This window comes from Bos taurus, chromosome 1, assembly GCF_002263795.3.
Source record: "Bos taurus isolate L1 Dominette 01449 registration number 42190680 breed Hereford chromosome 1, ARS-UCD2.0, whole genome shotgun sequence".
Lineage (NCBI taxonomy): Eukaryota > Metazoa > Chordata > Mammalia > Artiodactyla > Bovidae > Bos > Bos taurus.
The window spans coordinates 140,349,683-140,364,029 of record NC_037328.1 but is presented as its reverse complement, the minus strand read 5'-3'; the positions used below and the strand labels follow the sequence as shown (position 1 = coordinate 140,364,029).

Here is a 14,347-nt window from a genome sequence, read left to right as displayed (position 1 = left end):
GAAAACTCAACATTAAAAACTACTATAATGTTTTTTTCATCCCTGATTTTGAATTCTTTATAAATAAGATGAATTAAAACCATTTATCTATTAGAATGATGTTATGAAAGGCTGTCTAAGCCACCACAGAAATCTCTTTCATACATTATATATGAGATACAGAACTAAAGCAGATGTGTGAGTATTGCTAGTATATACCACTCCTCTAACTTTACATCCTTCCATATGGGCTTCCCTGATAGCTCAGTTGGTAAAGACTCTGCCTGCAAAGCAGGAGACCCCAGTTCGATCCCTGGGTTGAGAAGATCCGCTGAGAAGGGATAGGCTACCCACTCCAGTATTCTTGGGCTTCCCTTGTGGCTTAGCTGGTAAAGAATCTGCCTGCAATGCGGGATACCTGGGTTCAGTCCTGGGGTTATGAAGATTCCCTGACAAAGGGAAAGGCTACCCTCTCCAGTATTCTGGCCTGGAGAATTCCAAAGAGTCGGACATGACTGAGTCACTTTCACTTACATCCATATACTTTTTTTTTTTTTTTATCAGTAATACCTTTAAATCAGACGTCAGCAAACTGAACCATAAGTCAAATCCTGCTCAAAACCTGCTTTTGTAAATAAGTGTTATTGAAACATGATTGTGCTGATTTATGTATTTGGCTTCCTCTGTAGCTCAATGAATAAAGAGTATGCCTCCAGTGCAGAAGACCTGGGTTCGATTCCTGGGTTGGGAAGATCCCCTGGAGAAGGAAATGGCAACCCACTCCAATATTCTTGACTGGAGAATCCCATGGACAGAGGAGCCTAGGAGGCTACAGTCTATGGGGTCACAAGAGTCGGACACGACTGATCAACTAAGTACCCACACACACATGTATTTTCTATCACTGCTTTCATGCTTCAATGACAGAAAAAAGGAATGTCACAGACTTGCAAACATAAAATATTTGTGACAGATTGCAAACCAATTTGTTCTTTGGCCTTTTATAGAAAAAGATTTCCAATCACTGAAAATATTGAGAATTTCTATCCATGAACATAGTATAATGAATAGTCCATCTCCATTTATTTAGGTCTTCTATAATTGTTAGCAACAACTTTTGCAGTTTTCAATAGGCCAATCTTGCATTTATCTTGTTAAAATTTATCTCCAAATATTTCATGCTTTAATGCAATATTATTGCTTTTTAAAAATTTCAGTTTCCAATTACCTGTTACATATATAGATACAATTAGCTTTAAATTTTATATTTTGATGTATCCATGTGTTCTATGACTTTGCTAAACTCACTTATTTTTCTAGCAACTGTTTTATAGGCACTTTTGATCATCTATAAATAATTCTGTCATCCATGAGGGAAGGCAGTTCCATTCTTCTTTTCTAATATATGTGCACTTTATTTCTTTTACTTTTTCTATTGTTCTTGCTAGAATCTTCAGAATAACCTTGAATAAAAAGGTCAAGACCAGAACTCCTTGTCTCTTTCTTGATCTTTGGTGGAAAATAGTTTTTACAATTGAGTAAAAAAATGATGCTAGTTGGGACTTTTTTCAAATCTTTTCTCAAGTTATTCCATTTTACAACTAGTTTACTATGAGATTTTTACCAGGGTCTTATCAGATTGCTGAATTCTATAAAATATTTTTTATTCTTTCTTTGTATTCATTCAAGTAATCATATTGTGCTTCTTTGTTGGTCTGTTGATATGAAGAATTTCATTAACTAATCTTTGAATTTAAACCAACCTTGCATTCCTAGATTAAATTTCACTTGGTCATATTTTTTTTTATATGTTGATAAACCTAACTTGCTAACATTTGGTTACAGATTTTTATGTCTGGGTTTGTTGTAGATTTTGATCAGTAGTTCTAAGGTATTTATTTGATTTTGGCATTGAGATGATGTTGGCCTCATAAAATCAGTGATAAAGTACACCTTCCTCTTGTATTTTCTGAAAGACTTCATGTAAAATTGGTATTTTTTTAAGTGTTAGCTAACCTCACTACTGAAGCTGTCTCGGCTTTGAATATTCTTGTGGGAGATTTTTAACAATAAATTAAAAGTATTTATAGATATGGGACTATTAAGGTTATCTAATTTTTCCAGACTGTTCTTTGAGAGTTTGTTTTGTCCCAGAAATTTATTATTTAATAAAACTTTTCAAATTTATTGGCACAAAATTATTCCTAATATTTTTCTATTATCCTCTTAATTCAAGTAAGGGCTGCAGTGATAGCCTCTTTCATGATTTTTATTTGTAGCTTATATCTCTCCCTTCTTCTTGACCAGTCCTGATAGAGGTTTATCTATCATATATTTTTTTTGAAGAACTATATTTTTGTTTTATTGATTTTTTCTTTAGTTTTTCTATGTTTTCTTATTTCATCGATTTCAGTTTTTCTCGCTATTAATTTCCTTATTTCTCCTAACTTTGGATTTTATTTGCTCTTTTTGAATAGCTTCTGAAGGGGGATCACTGATGTGCGATCTTTTTCCTTTTCCAACACAAACATTAATGCTACAAACTTCCATCTAAGTGTTGCTTTTAACTGCATTCCATGCATTTTGATATACTGTATTTACATTCTTATTCAACTCAAAAATATATGTGTGTGTATTATATATATATATATATATATCTTCTAATTATTTTGGTGATTTCTTCTTTGACTCATGAGTTATTTAGAATTGCATTGTTTAATTTTCAAATATTTGAGGTTTTTCCCAGATACATTTCTGTTATTGATCTCAATGTTAGTTTTTCTGTGGAACTAGAACATCAGTTCAGTCGCTCAGTTGTGTCCAACTCTTTGCGACCCCATGAACCACAGCATGCCAGGCCTCCCTGTCCATCACCAACTCCCAGAGTTCATCCAAACCCATGTCCATTGAGTCAGTGATGCCATCCAACCATCTCGTCCTCTGTCATCAACCTTCTCCTTCTGCCCTCAATCTTTCCCAGCAACAGGGTCTTTTCAAATGAGTCAGCTCTCCACATCAGGGGGCCGAAGTATTGGAGTATCAGCTTCAACATCAGTCCTACCAATGAACACCCAGGACCGATCTCCTTTAGGATAGACTGGTTGGATCTCTTTGCAGTCCAGGGGACTCTCAAGAGTCTTTTCCAACACCACAGTTCAAAACATCAATTCTTTGGCTCTCAGTTTTCTTTAGAGTCCAACTCTCACATCCATACATGCCACTGGAAAAACCATAGCCTTGACTAGGCGGACCTTTGTTGACAAAGTAATGTCTCTGCTTTTCAATATGCTGTCTGCTGCTGCTGCTGCTGCTAAGTCACATCAGTCGTGTCCGACCCTGTGTGACCCCATAGACAGCGGCCCACCAGGCACCCATCCCTGGGATTCTCCAGGCAAGCATACTGGAGTGGGTTGCCATTTCCTTCTCCAGTGTAGGAAAGTGAAAAGTGAAAGTGAAGTCGCTCAGTCGTATCCGACTCTTAGCAACCCCATGGACTGCAGCCTACCAGGCCCTCCGTCCATGGGATTCTCCAGGCAAGAGCACTGGAGTGGAATATGCTGTCTAGGTTGGTCATAACTTTCCTTCTCAGGAGTAAGCATGTTTTAATTTCATGGCTGCAGTTACCATCTGCAGTGATTTTGGAGCCCAGAAAAATAAAGTCAGCCAATGTTTCCACTGTTTCCCCATCTATTTGCCATGAAATGATGGGACCGGATGCCATGATCACAATTTTCTGAAAGTTGAGATTTAAGTCAGCTTTTTCACTCTCCTCTTTCACTTTCATCAAGAGGCTTTTTAGTTCCTCTTCACTTTCTGCCATAAGGGTGATGTCATCTGCATATCTGAGGTTATTGATATTTCTCCTGGCAATCTTGATTCCAGCTTGTGCTTCTTCCAGCCCAGCATTTCTCATGAGGTACTCTGCATATAAGTTAAATAAGCACAGGGACAGTATACAGCCTTGATGTACTCCTTTTCCTATTTGGAACCAGTCTGTTGTTCCATGTCCAGTTCTAACTGTTGCTTCCTGCGCATACAGGTTTCCCAAGAGGCAGGTCAGGTGGTCTGGCATGCCCATCTCTTTCAGAATTTTCCACAGTTTATTGTGATCCACACAGTCAAAGTCTTTAGCATAGTCAGTAAAACAGAAATAGATATTTTTCTGGAACTAGAACATAATCTGTATTAATTTATCTTATAACATCTATTGAACTTTTTATTATGGCCCAAAATACTATCTCTCTGGATAACTGCTCCATGTGCACTCAAAACTAGCATGGAATCTGCTGTTCTAGGATGTAGAGTTCTATAAATCTCAGTTCAGTCAAAATGATTGATAGTGATATTAAAGTCATCTATATTTCAAATATTATTTCTTCTGGCCCTATCTTCTCTTTTTGAGACTGTCACTACCCAGTGTTAGAATATTTGATATTGTTCTACAGCTCTAGGACAACCTATTCTGTTTTTTTCACTCTTTTGCACTTTTTGTTTTAATTTGGATAATTTCTGTTGGCCTAGCTTCAGGTTCACTAATTATTTTCTCTACTGTATTCAATCTGCTAATTAGATTAAGGAATTCCTTACATCTAATATTGTAGAAATGTTTCTAACATTTTATTTATCTATCTTTCTCTTTTGTATGGTTTTAATGTTCTTTCTGAATCCCTTACCTGTCTATGGTTATTAGTCATAGTTGTCATAAAGTTCTTATTCGACAGTTTCATACTAAGCTTTCAAGACTGTTGATGATTTCCTCTCTGGTCCTTCTTGCTTGCTTCTTTCTTTTTTTTTTTTTTGTATCTTACAACATTTTATTATCTTATAATACTCTGATGCATAAAAGAGTAGAAGCTGAATTGGGCTATACTTATTTCCAGTTCTTTACTTCTTCCTGCTTGTATGTCCAGGATCTTGTTCTCTCACTCTCTACCAAACATGAGATTGTTTACATATGCCATAGCTCCTTGTAGGATATTTTAAATTCTTTGCAGACTAACTTTACCCAGTTGCCTGTGACTTCTGCTCTGTGATTTATTCCAAGAAAAGTATGATTTTGTAGATTAACCATCTCCTTTTGGTGGTTAGAATGGAAGTGATATTCTTTTGTGTCTTTCTCCATCCTTTTCAGAAATGGAATTCTATGTTTTAAATTTGAATTAATTCATATATCTTCTCTAGAAGTTCTCTTTTGGTAGAACCTACCTGCTTTAGCAATGCTGTTTGCCTTTCAAATTCATTGTGGAGGGTCCCCTTAGATACATAGTTAACTTCCTTTGTCTCTTTGGTGGAGCTGAAACAGGGAAGAGAAGGCACAGCGGTAGTCTCTGTCACTGTGACCTGAGGACACCAATAAGTAAATGATGAGTTATGGGGGAAACTATAGGAAGAAGTGTATCCCCTCTTGTTTCATTTCCCCATACACAAAGTCTGAAGTTTCCCACATGAGTGGGTGACCTCTCACCTGTTCAGGTCCCACGTAGGTTCTGGGGACACAGAAACCAGCAGCTCTTCTCTAGAGCACATATTTGGCCCATGCTTCAGGCTTTCTCTAGAAAGAAGGAGTTGTCTTCACCTGTGGGTATTCTCCCCAAATCTTCAGATTCAGATCAGAATATGAGAAACCCTATCAGCCTTTCAAGGCCTAGACCACACCCTCCTAAGTCCCAGAAGGGGGAAAAGCAACATAGCAGTATCATCTGATTCAACCAACTACTGTTTTCCCAGAAATCTCCCTTATCTTCTGTTTTATTATTTCTAAGTTTATTTTTCAAAATAGTTTCATATGGATCTTTTATATGGATCATGTTTATGATCATAGCATAGACAAATGGGCTATATCTCCTTGAATGCAAGCACTTTAAGGTGTTTTAATTGTGCTGTCTTAGTGCAATGATCTAACAGTTATTTAATAACATTAAATGGTATTAATAGTACATTGTATTTCTAGACCACGCTTAGAAGGGAAGTCTGCAATATTGGTATTCACCTTGTAGTCTCAGATGTGTGCATTGTGGGAAGTCTTCAAATGTCCTCCCCCTGAAGCATTCTTGTTTACATTCATTTTAAGTCCCTGGGAACACAACAAATTAAGTTAGTTACACACAAGATGTCTACTTCTGTAGTCATTCTACTGTGATTTCTGTGAATAATTTATCAACCAGTTAAGGCTCATCAAATCTGGCTTTTTATGTGGAAACTATCTGTAAGGTCTCTTACTGTTTATCTCAACGTTTGAAATGCTATCATTTTAAATAAACATGTTTCTCCCTAAACAAGAATTTCATTATCAGAAGAAAGAAAAAAGAGTCTTGGCACATCAGGGGCCTGTCTGCTGGGATGTGTGTTCAGCATCCGTCACCTCCCCGTGTTGTCTGATGCCCTTGAGTTCATTGTCTTCCGTCACCTCCCCGTGTTGTCTGATGACCTTGAGTTCATTGTCTCCCTGTTTTTACTCCTGTTGGCATCACCATTCCTCTTTATTTTATTTTATTCCAGGTGCTGGGGTTCCCCAGTTCCAACCGATTGCCCTGAATGGCCGAATTCAGGTCCTCAGCAATGGGTCTCTGTTGATCAAGCACGTGGTGGAAGAAGACAGTGGCTACTACCTGTGCAAGGTCAGCAACGATGTGGGCGCGGACGTCAGCAAGTCCATGTACCTCACGGTGAAAAGTAAGGAAGACGAGCTCTTCATTTTACCTAAATAGGGCTCTGGGGCTTCCATTTTCAGTGATCTCCACGCACACTGTTTAAAAACAAAACAAAACAAAATGTGGTTTGTTGCAGCTGGGGGGGTTGATGCTTTCCTGTCTTAAATATACAGTTGAAGAGGCTAGTAGAAGTTCAGCGACTGTCAGAATATGCAGAGTGTGCATCAGAATATGTGTCCAGGGCAGGGAGCCCTGGGCTTCCCTCCCTCCACTCCCCTGGCCATGGGTTCAGGCTCTGAGCAGCCCAGCCGATGAGTGGGTTGCTGCCTTTGGCACCCAGATTCTCTCCTGTTGATTTTATCATGGAAAAGCCTAGTGCAAGGTCTCAGATGTGTTCTTTTCAGTGGTCTCTTCATGCTTTTTGTCATTTGCAAGCTTGTCCATAGATTTCCTTCTTTAAGATCACTGTGAAATCAAGAAACTGGAAACCTCATTATTAACATACATCCCTACAAGAAGATAAAGCATATAGGATTATACTTAGCGTCCATGTTGCTGACAGATCTTATAGGAAAGGGTGAAATTATTTTTGTACTTTGGTTGCTAAACCACCAAAGAGAGGACATAAAGTAGACCAGCTTCTACTGAGCATTGCTCACTAGCAAATGGTTGTACATCTAGTTTACACTGAATGGCTTACGTCTTTCTTCATTTATATGCTTTGCTACTGTGTAGATTGAGATGTCTTCCTGACCACAAGCTTTAATCAGACTTCCTCTTGTTTAACTATGCTGTGTATAGGTTTTCAAGGATCTCTACCATCTTATTTATTAGGAGATTGGACTTAAAAGTGAATTTCAGTGCTATGTGTGAGAGAGACAGAGACTTAAAGACTAGCTACAAGAATTTATTCCAGTTAATCTATTTTTTTCTAATATGACAATGAAAATATCAAGCTATCTATTGCTATACTTTTGTTTTTTTGTTTTTTATTTTATTTTATTTTTTTAAATTTTATTTTATTTTTAAACTTTACATAATTGTATTAGTTTTGCCAAATATCAAAATGAATCCGCCACAGGTATACATGTGTTCCCCATCCTGAACCCTCCTCCCGAAACATGTAAAATATCATGTATGAAACGAGATGCCAGTCCAGGTTTGATGCATGATACTGGATACCTGGGGCTAGTGCTATACTTTTGTATCATTAACAGATTATAGTTCTGAAATAAGGTTGCTTTGAAATATTAATACATTGTGGACATATCAATACATAATTTTGACTGCTAAATGTCATATTCTAGAGAAACTGATTTGCAATAATTAGAGGACAAAAAGTCATATCACTTAAATCCAAAGTTGAAGTGGTAATTTTTAAAAATAATAAATTGAGGAAATATTAAGGAAACTCAAGATTTGAGGACCAACATTGACCAATATTGATCCATTTTTCCCCAACAAAAAGAATATATTTTGCATGCTAAAAATAGCATATTTTAATGAAAAATGATTCTATTTTCCAAAACAATAAATGAGAAGAGGAGCATCATTTTACATTTTTACAAATGCCTTTAAAATATGGTTTTATAGAAGACTGTTCAGTTCTGATATCTCTTTCTACATTTAGACTGTTAAAATATACTGTTCTGGTTGAATTAATAAAGAAAATTTAGCTTTGTACAGACATATTGTCAGAAAAGGAAAGAATATTTTAGTAGCTTTCTCAGATAATTGTGGATATTCTTCAGTGATTCTATACCAAAACTCAATCAGTCGTGGTTTTCAATAAAATAGTTACCATGTGGGATTTGAAATAACATTAATGACTTTTCATACTTGGTTACACTATTCCATTGGTCTTTCTTGCCCTTTAAATAGAAACTGCACACAGTCACAATTTTGTAACACACTATGAAAGCGAAAGTGAATGTCGCTTAGTTGTGTCCAGCTCTTTGTGACCCCATGGACTATACAGCGCATGTACAGTACAGTACATTTCTCCAGGGCAGAATACTGGAGTGGGTGGCCGTTCCCTTCTCCAGGGGATCTTCCCAACCCAGGGATCGAACCCAGGTCTCCCGCATTCCAGGCAGATTCTTTACCAGCTGAGCCACAAGCGAAGCCTGTAACACACTATATTGGTCATTTTAAAAACATTGGTTCACTGAGTTACACCAGTCTAACACATGTTTGACTGAGGCATTTCACTGGTGGTGGTGGTCACTCAGTTGCTAAGTTGTGTCGCACTCTTTTTGACCCCTTCGGCTGTAGCCCACCAGGCTCCTCTGTCCATGGCATTTCCCAGGCAAGAATACTGGAGTAGGTTGCCATTTCCTTCTCTAGGGGATCTTCCTGCAAAAATCACATTCATTAATATTACCACTTATCTCCCAAGCAAGGTGGTTAAGAATAACAATTAAAAAAAAATTGTTTTCTATCCCACTAATACATATCTAGGCTCTAATAGATACAGAACTCTCTGAAGGATGTAAATACAGTCAACCATGGACCTTGCCTTCATGAATGAAAGAATGTATGTTTTGAGAAAGAAGACAGCAAGGCAGGAGTACAGCCTGCTAATCACAGTGCAAGGAAAAGAGTAAGGTGCACAGAGATGCCTGGGAGGACAGCACCATCATTTTGAGGAGATTAAGGGAAGTGTAAGGGTGAAAAAATCTTTTAAAATGGGTAGAATTTGAAAATGCAGAAATTGAAGGTTTCCCCACATCTCTCTCCATACTTTTGATGCTGGTATTAGAGTAGACATGGGACCACAAAGATGTCCACTTCCTCTTAATGGGCTTTCCCTCCTTGGGACCATCAGGCCTGAGTGTGGACAGCTCTGCTCCAGCAGAGGGCACCCCTGTCAGGACAGAGGGGGGGACACCTGGAACACACAGGTTCCCATCCCTTGTAGAATTAGTGACTACAGAACAGCACTCAGGGTGCCAGAGTTTAGTCCTGAAGGATGCAGTTTGAAAGATAGAGTTGTTGAGGGTAAGCAGAGGCATGGGAGGGAGAGAGAGCAAATATAAGAGATCAAAAGACTCAAAGTGAGGGGTAACTGTGTTTGAATGTTGTACCAGGTAGGTGGAGGGGACCAGAGAAAGAAAAATTCATAGTGAGTGTTTGTTCATCAAAGACAGATGTTCTTAGAGCTGGCCAATCTTAGTTTCTGTCTCTCAAACCATATAGACTATTAGCAGAGAGGTGCATTTATGAAACAGTTCATTTTACCAGTTCTTGATAACCCTCAGGTAGCTTTGTACAAGACTGAAGTCAGGAGGACAAGGGGATGACAGAGAATGAGATGATTGGATGGCATCACCAGCTTGACGGACATGAGTCTGAGCAAACCAGACACGGAAGCTTAGCGTGCTGCAGTCCACAAGACCGCCGAGTCAGACATGACTGAGTGACTAAACAACAAGCTTTGTACATAATTTCAACTTCAGGCATCTGGTATCTTTAACCCTCTAAAAGCACAATGTTTAAACTCTGAAAAGCAAAAACATAATTTCAAGAAGAGATATAAAAGCACAGAGACAGAAGATACACAGTGACGCTGTTCCTCCAGTGATCACATTTAAATGAAAACAACAGCTAACAGAGTGATGGCTTGCACTTGATCTTCATGTACTTGCTTAACAACACTACTAAGTCCGTGAACACTGACAGGCTTAGGCTGAGCACATGGTCATGGGAGACCTGCCAGTGGGTGTGTAGGTAGTTTTTACCAGGAAAACAGGAGACAGTGGAAATAGAGAGCCTCCACTCTGGCCTGGCACAGTCAAACTTGGTACCCAGCTGCCAAGCAAGCAGCCCTGCAGCCATGGCGGGATTATACCTGACATTGCAGCACAGAGGTTCTGGGCTCTTCTTATCTGATGCTACCCAGGCTTGCATCAGGCATGATTTCTTTAATGTTTCAAAAGAAACTGCACTGCCTTCAGTAAAAATATTAAGTATTTTCTATTTTCTATAAGTCATTAAAAAAAAAAAACTGGTCTGCAAATATTTTTAAATGCAATAGGACAGGGCTTTCTACCTGATCAGGTTTGTCAGGAAGTTAAAGTGGCTTCTCAGATGAGAGCTCTGGATGCCCAGGGAGGCTGGCACTGGAGTTTACATACACTTTAAAGACCCGAACACTACTACTAGAGCCTGGTATGGAGGAGGACTCAGTGGATGCTGGGAATCAATCCTGGTGCAGACTGGGTTTCCTGTCTGGGAAGTTTTCTTACCACCACTCCAATGATTTCAAAACCCACCACTCTAATAATAAAGCAATTTTATGAGTGCCTCCCTGCCATCTCCCATTTTGGAGTCAGACATAAAGAGGCCATGGGAAGGGAAGATAGCATGCAACCATGTTTGGAATGAAAGGTCGTGAGATAGAAAGTCATCATGAGATAAAAAAATAATCAGTGCATATCCTTCCAGCTTTGTTGGTATTCCTGCTTCTGATTCACCATTATAATCTCAATGCTGATTTATCATTTATGAAAGATCATCCCAGGGATAGGGACCCAAAACACCAGATAATGTTCAGGACTTTTGGCAAAAAGGACAGGGGAACTGGGCTCGACTTTGAATCAAATTTGGCCTCTGGTGATCATGCTACATCCCTCACCCCAGGACCATCAGGGGCTGCAGAAGTCTCTCCCACCCCCACATCAGGGACCACTTGGGATCTGGGGAGTGTGGTCTTTTGTGCTAAGAAAACAATTCCTGAAGCTGTGGAATCTTTCAAGTGGAAGAGCTATCTTCTCAGGTGCCAAAATTGCACCCTCCACTGTCCCAGGTTTCTGCCCCAGCCAATCTGAGCCTGTGTGCCTCCAGGAACACTGCTTTCCATGTGGATCTCTAGCCCACGATGCCAGGCAGCTCTTCTTTCATCCACCACTCTCACAGGTCTCTTCTGATTCCCACATGCTGTGCAATAGAGCATCCCTCATCAAACAGGAGCAGGCGCTTCCCTGGAGAGTCTGTTACTTGTGGAATCCACCCTCCCCCACCTCTGGATCCCAGAGTCCACCCATAGGTTCCAGTCTAGTCTTGGTCCTCAGGCCCCCGCTCTGAGCAGGTCCCTGGGTCCCATGCCACCTGATCTCCTTGTTCCCAGAATGTAGGGATGCATGAGTGTGCATGCACCAACTCCGGTCAGACAGTCCCCAGGTCCTGGCTGTTTCTGGATAGTAACATGATTTGACCTCAGGCTACCTCTTGTCCTGTTATTGCTAGAGTGGGTGTTGGGGTGGAATACAATATTTCATCACTCTACACCACCACCCCAAATAGAATCTGTTCATATCCACCCTTGGACAGTCCATTCAACCCCTGTAACTTCCTGCACTCATGTGCCACCTCAGGACCCACAGGTTCACCCACGAACACCTGCAGCCTTGCCCTGTGATGCTCTGGGGGGAGGAAGGAGCACTACCCTAGGCTGACCCTCAGGGAGGTCATGATGGCCTGAGGCCATCCCACAGGGTGCTCCCAGGTTCCCCTGGTCACTCTGAAAGGCCACTCTGTACTCCAAGCATAAGAGATGCAGGTTTGTGTTTTCTCTTTGCTGCTCACAGAAGTAGCAGACTCACATTTGAATGCTCTGCTGTTGTTCAGTCGATCAGTCGTGTCTGACTCTTTGTGAACCCGTGAACTGCAGCACCCCAGGCTTCCTGTCCTTCACCATCTTCTGGACCATGCTCAAATTCCTGTTGATGATTCTGTCCAACCATCTCATCCTCTGTCACCCGCTCCTCCTCCTGCCTTCAATCTTTCCCAGCATCAGGGTCTTTTCCATTGAGTCGGCTCTTTGCATCAGGTGGCCAAAGTATTGGAGCTTCAGCATCAGTTCTTCCAATGAATATTCAGAATTGATTTCCTTTAGAGTTGACTGGTTTAATCTCCTTATTGCCCAAGGGACTATTTAAAATTTTGTGTTCCTTAAACTGTCAAGATAGTTTATGTGTGTCTTAGTCTAATGCTACTTTCCCTCTATTATTTTAATTCAGAGAGCTTCTAAATCAAACCTTCTGAACCTTGATTCCTGGGCCCTGGAGGACTGTGAATGATGCCATGGGGTTAAGCAATCCCTTGAAACCATATGTAAAAATGTATGTGTTTATCTGGTGGGGTGGGGCGGAACATGTAGCCTTCGTGATATCCTCAAAGGGATTCATGAAGAGAAAAGGTCAGCATGACTTTTCTAGAAAATTAAGGCCCGGATGGCCTCAAATGAAGACTGTGTGTTGTACTTTTCAGGCAAATATCTCAGAACATTGGGCTGGAAGCTACAAGCCCATGACAATAGGGTCACGCAGGTGGAAGAGGAATAAACAACAGTGAACCAGTGGCAAACTAGCTATTACTGAAAACTAGGTTTTGATATTTCTTTATCAAATGAAAGATCACATCCACACCGTAGTGCAGCCTTGGGGCTGGTGAGACATGAATGGGTCAAAGACATGCGTAAAGCGATCAGCAGTCGGGCTCAAAGGCATGCGTAAAGCGGTCAGCAGTCGGGCTCCAGGCCCACATTGCCTGGGTTCCGTCTGGTCCAGCCCGGTGCCCTGTGCAGGTGCCTCACCCTCTCTGCAGGACCGTGAAACACAGAGACAGTGCACACGCCTCTCTCTGTGGCTGCAGTGGGGCTGACGTGAACCTTCACGTGTGAGGGCTCAGCCAGACACGTGGTTGGTGCAGGGTGAGGGCAGCTGTTGTTGAGCTGGAGGCTGTGACTACTGGTGTCATTCCTAAATTACACCCCCCGAGATGGATCAGTGCCTCCAACAGACTACGAGGTGTCCTGATTCAAAATCACCCAGTTTACACACTTTCCTAACCGTGGGGCCCACCAGGCCCCCTCCACGGTATCCGACATGTACACGTATGTGCATGCTCATAGCCCTTGCCCTTCCTATCTGAAGTCCAGTTGACAAAAGTACCTGCAGCTTTCTTGATGATGTCTATGTCAGAAGCAAAGGATGGAGCAGAGCCTGGAAAAGGAAGCATGGAGAAGTGGAGGGACCTGTTAGCTGGCGGGACCCCCAAGTGGCTGTATTGCCGATGGTGGGTGCTGGGTCCTGCCAGGGAGGGCAGCTGAACGTTTGCATTTCACATCTTCCCTGGGCCTGGAATCCCACCAGTGGAAGGTTCTTGGTGTTAAGAAGGGATCTGCAAGATGGGAAGGCTACTAGAGCAACTGCGATTTGTCACCAGCCTCAATTTCAGTTCCCCTCCTCTCTAACTATAAAGTGTTAAATTGTGTCCTCCTAGAATTCATAGATTGATGTCCTAACCCCAGTACCCCCAGTTGTAACCTTGTTTGGGAATAGGATTTTTACAGATAAAATGTGTAAAAGGGGGTATTACTGGAGTCCTGTGGACCTCAGTCCAATAGGACTAGTGTCATACAAAAAGGGGAAATTTGGACACAGACATGGAACGAATCAGCCATGTGAAGACAGACACTGCACTTGGGCTTCCTCGGCCAAGGGAAGCCAGCAGAGGCAGGAAGGATTCTCCCCTCAGTCCTTCAGAGAGAACACTGCCCTGCCCACACCTTGATTTCAGACTCCTGGCTCCAAAACTGTAGGAGAATAGATTTCTGTTACTTAAACCACCAGTTTGTGGCACTTTTTAATGATATCCCTGCATGCACTGAGTGACAGTAGAGATGTTTGGCTAAGTCTTGCGTTTGACTCAGAGCA

At 41.0% G+C, this 14,347-nt stretch overlaps 1 protein-coding gene across 1 annotated transcript in view; it reads left to right on the top strand.

The window, feature by feature from the left end:
• DSCAM (DS cell adhesion molecule) overlaps window positions 1-14,347 on the top strand; it is a 690,454-nt gene that overhangs the window by 458,447 nt on the left and 217,660 nt on the right. The window contains exon 11 of the mRNA XM_059889928.1: window positions 6,478-6,651. Coding sequence (XP_059745911.1) covers window positions 6,478-6,651 — 174 coding nt within the window. The remainder of the gene's footprint in view (window positions 1-6,477; window positions 6,652-14,347) is intronic.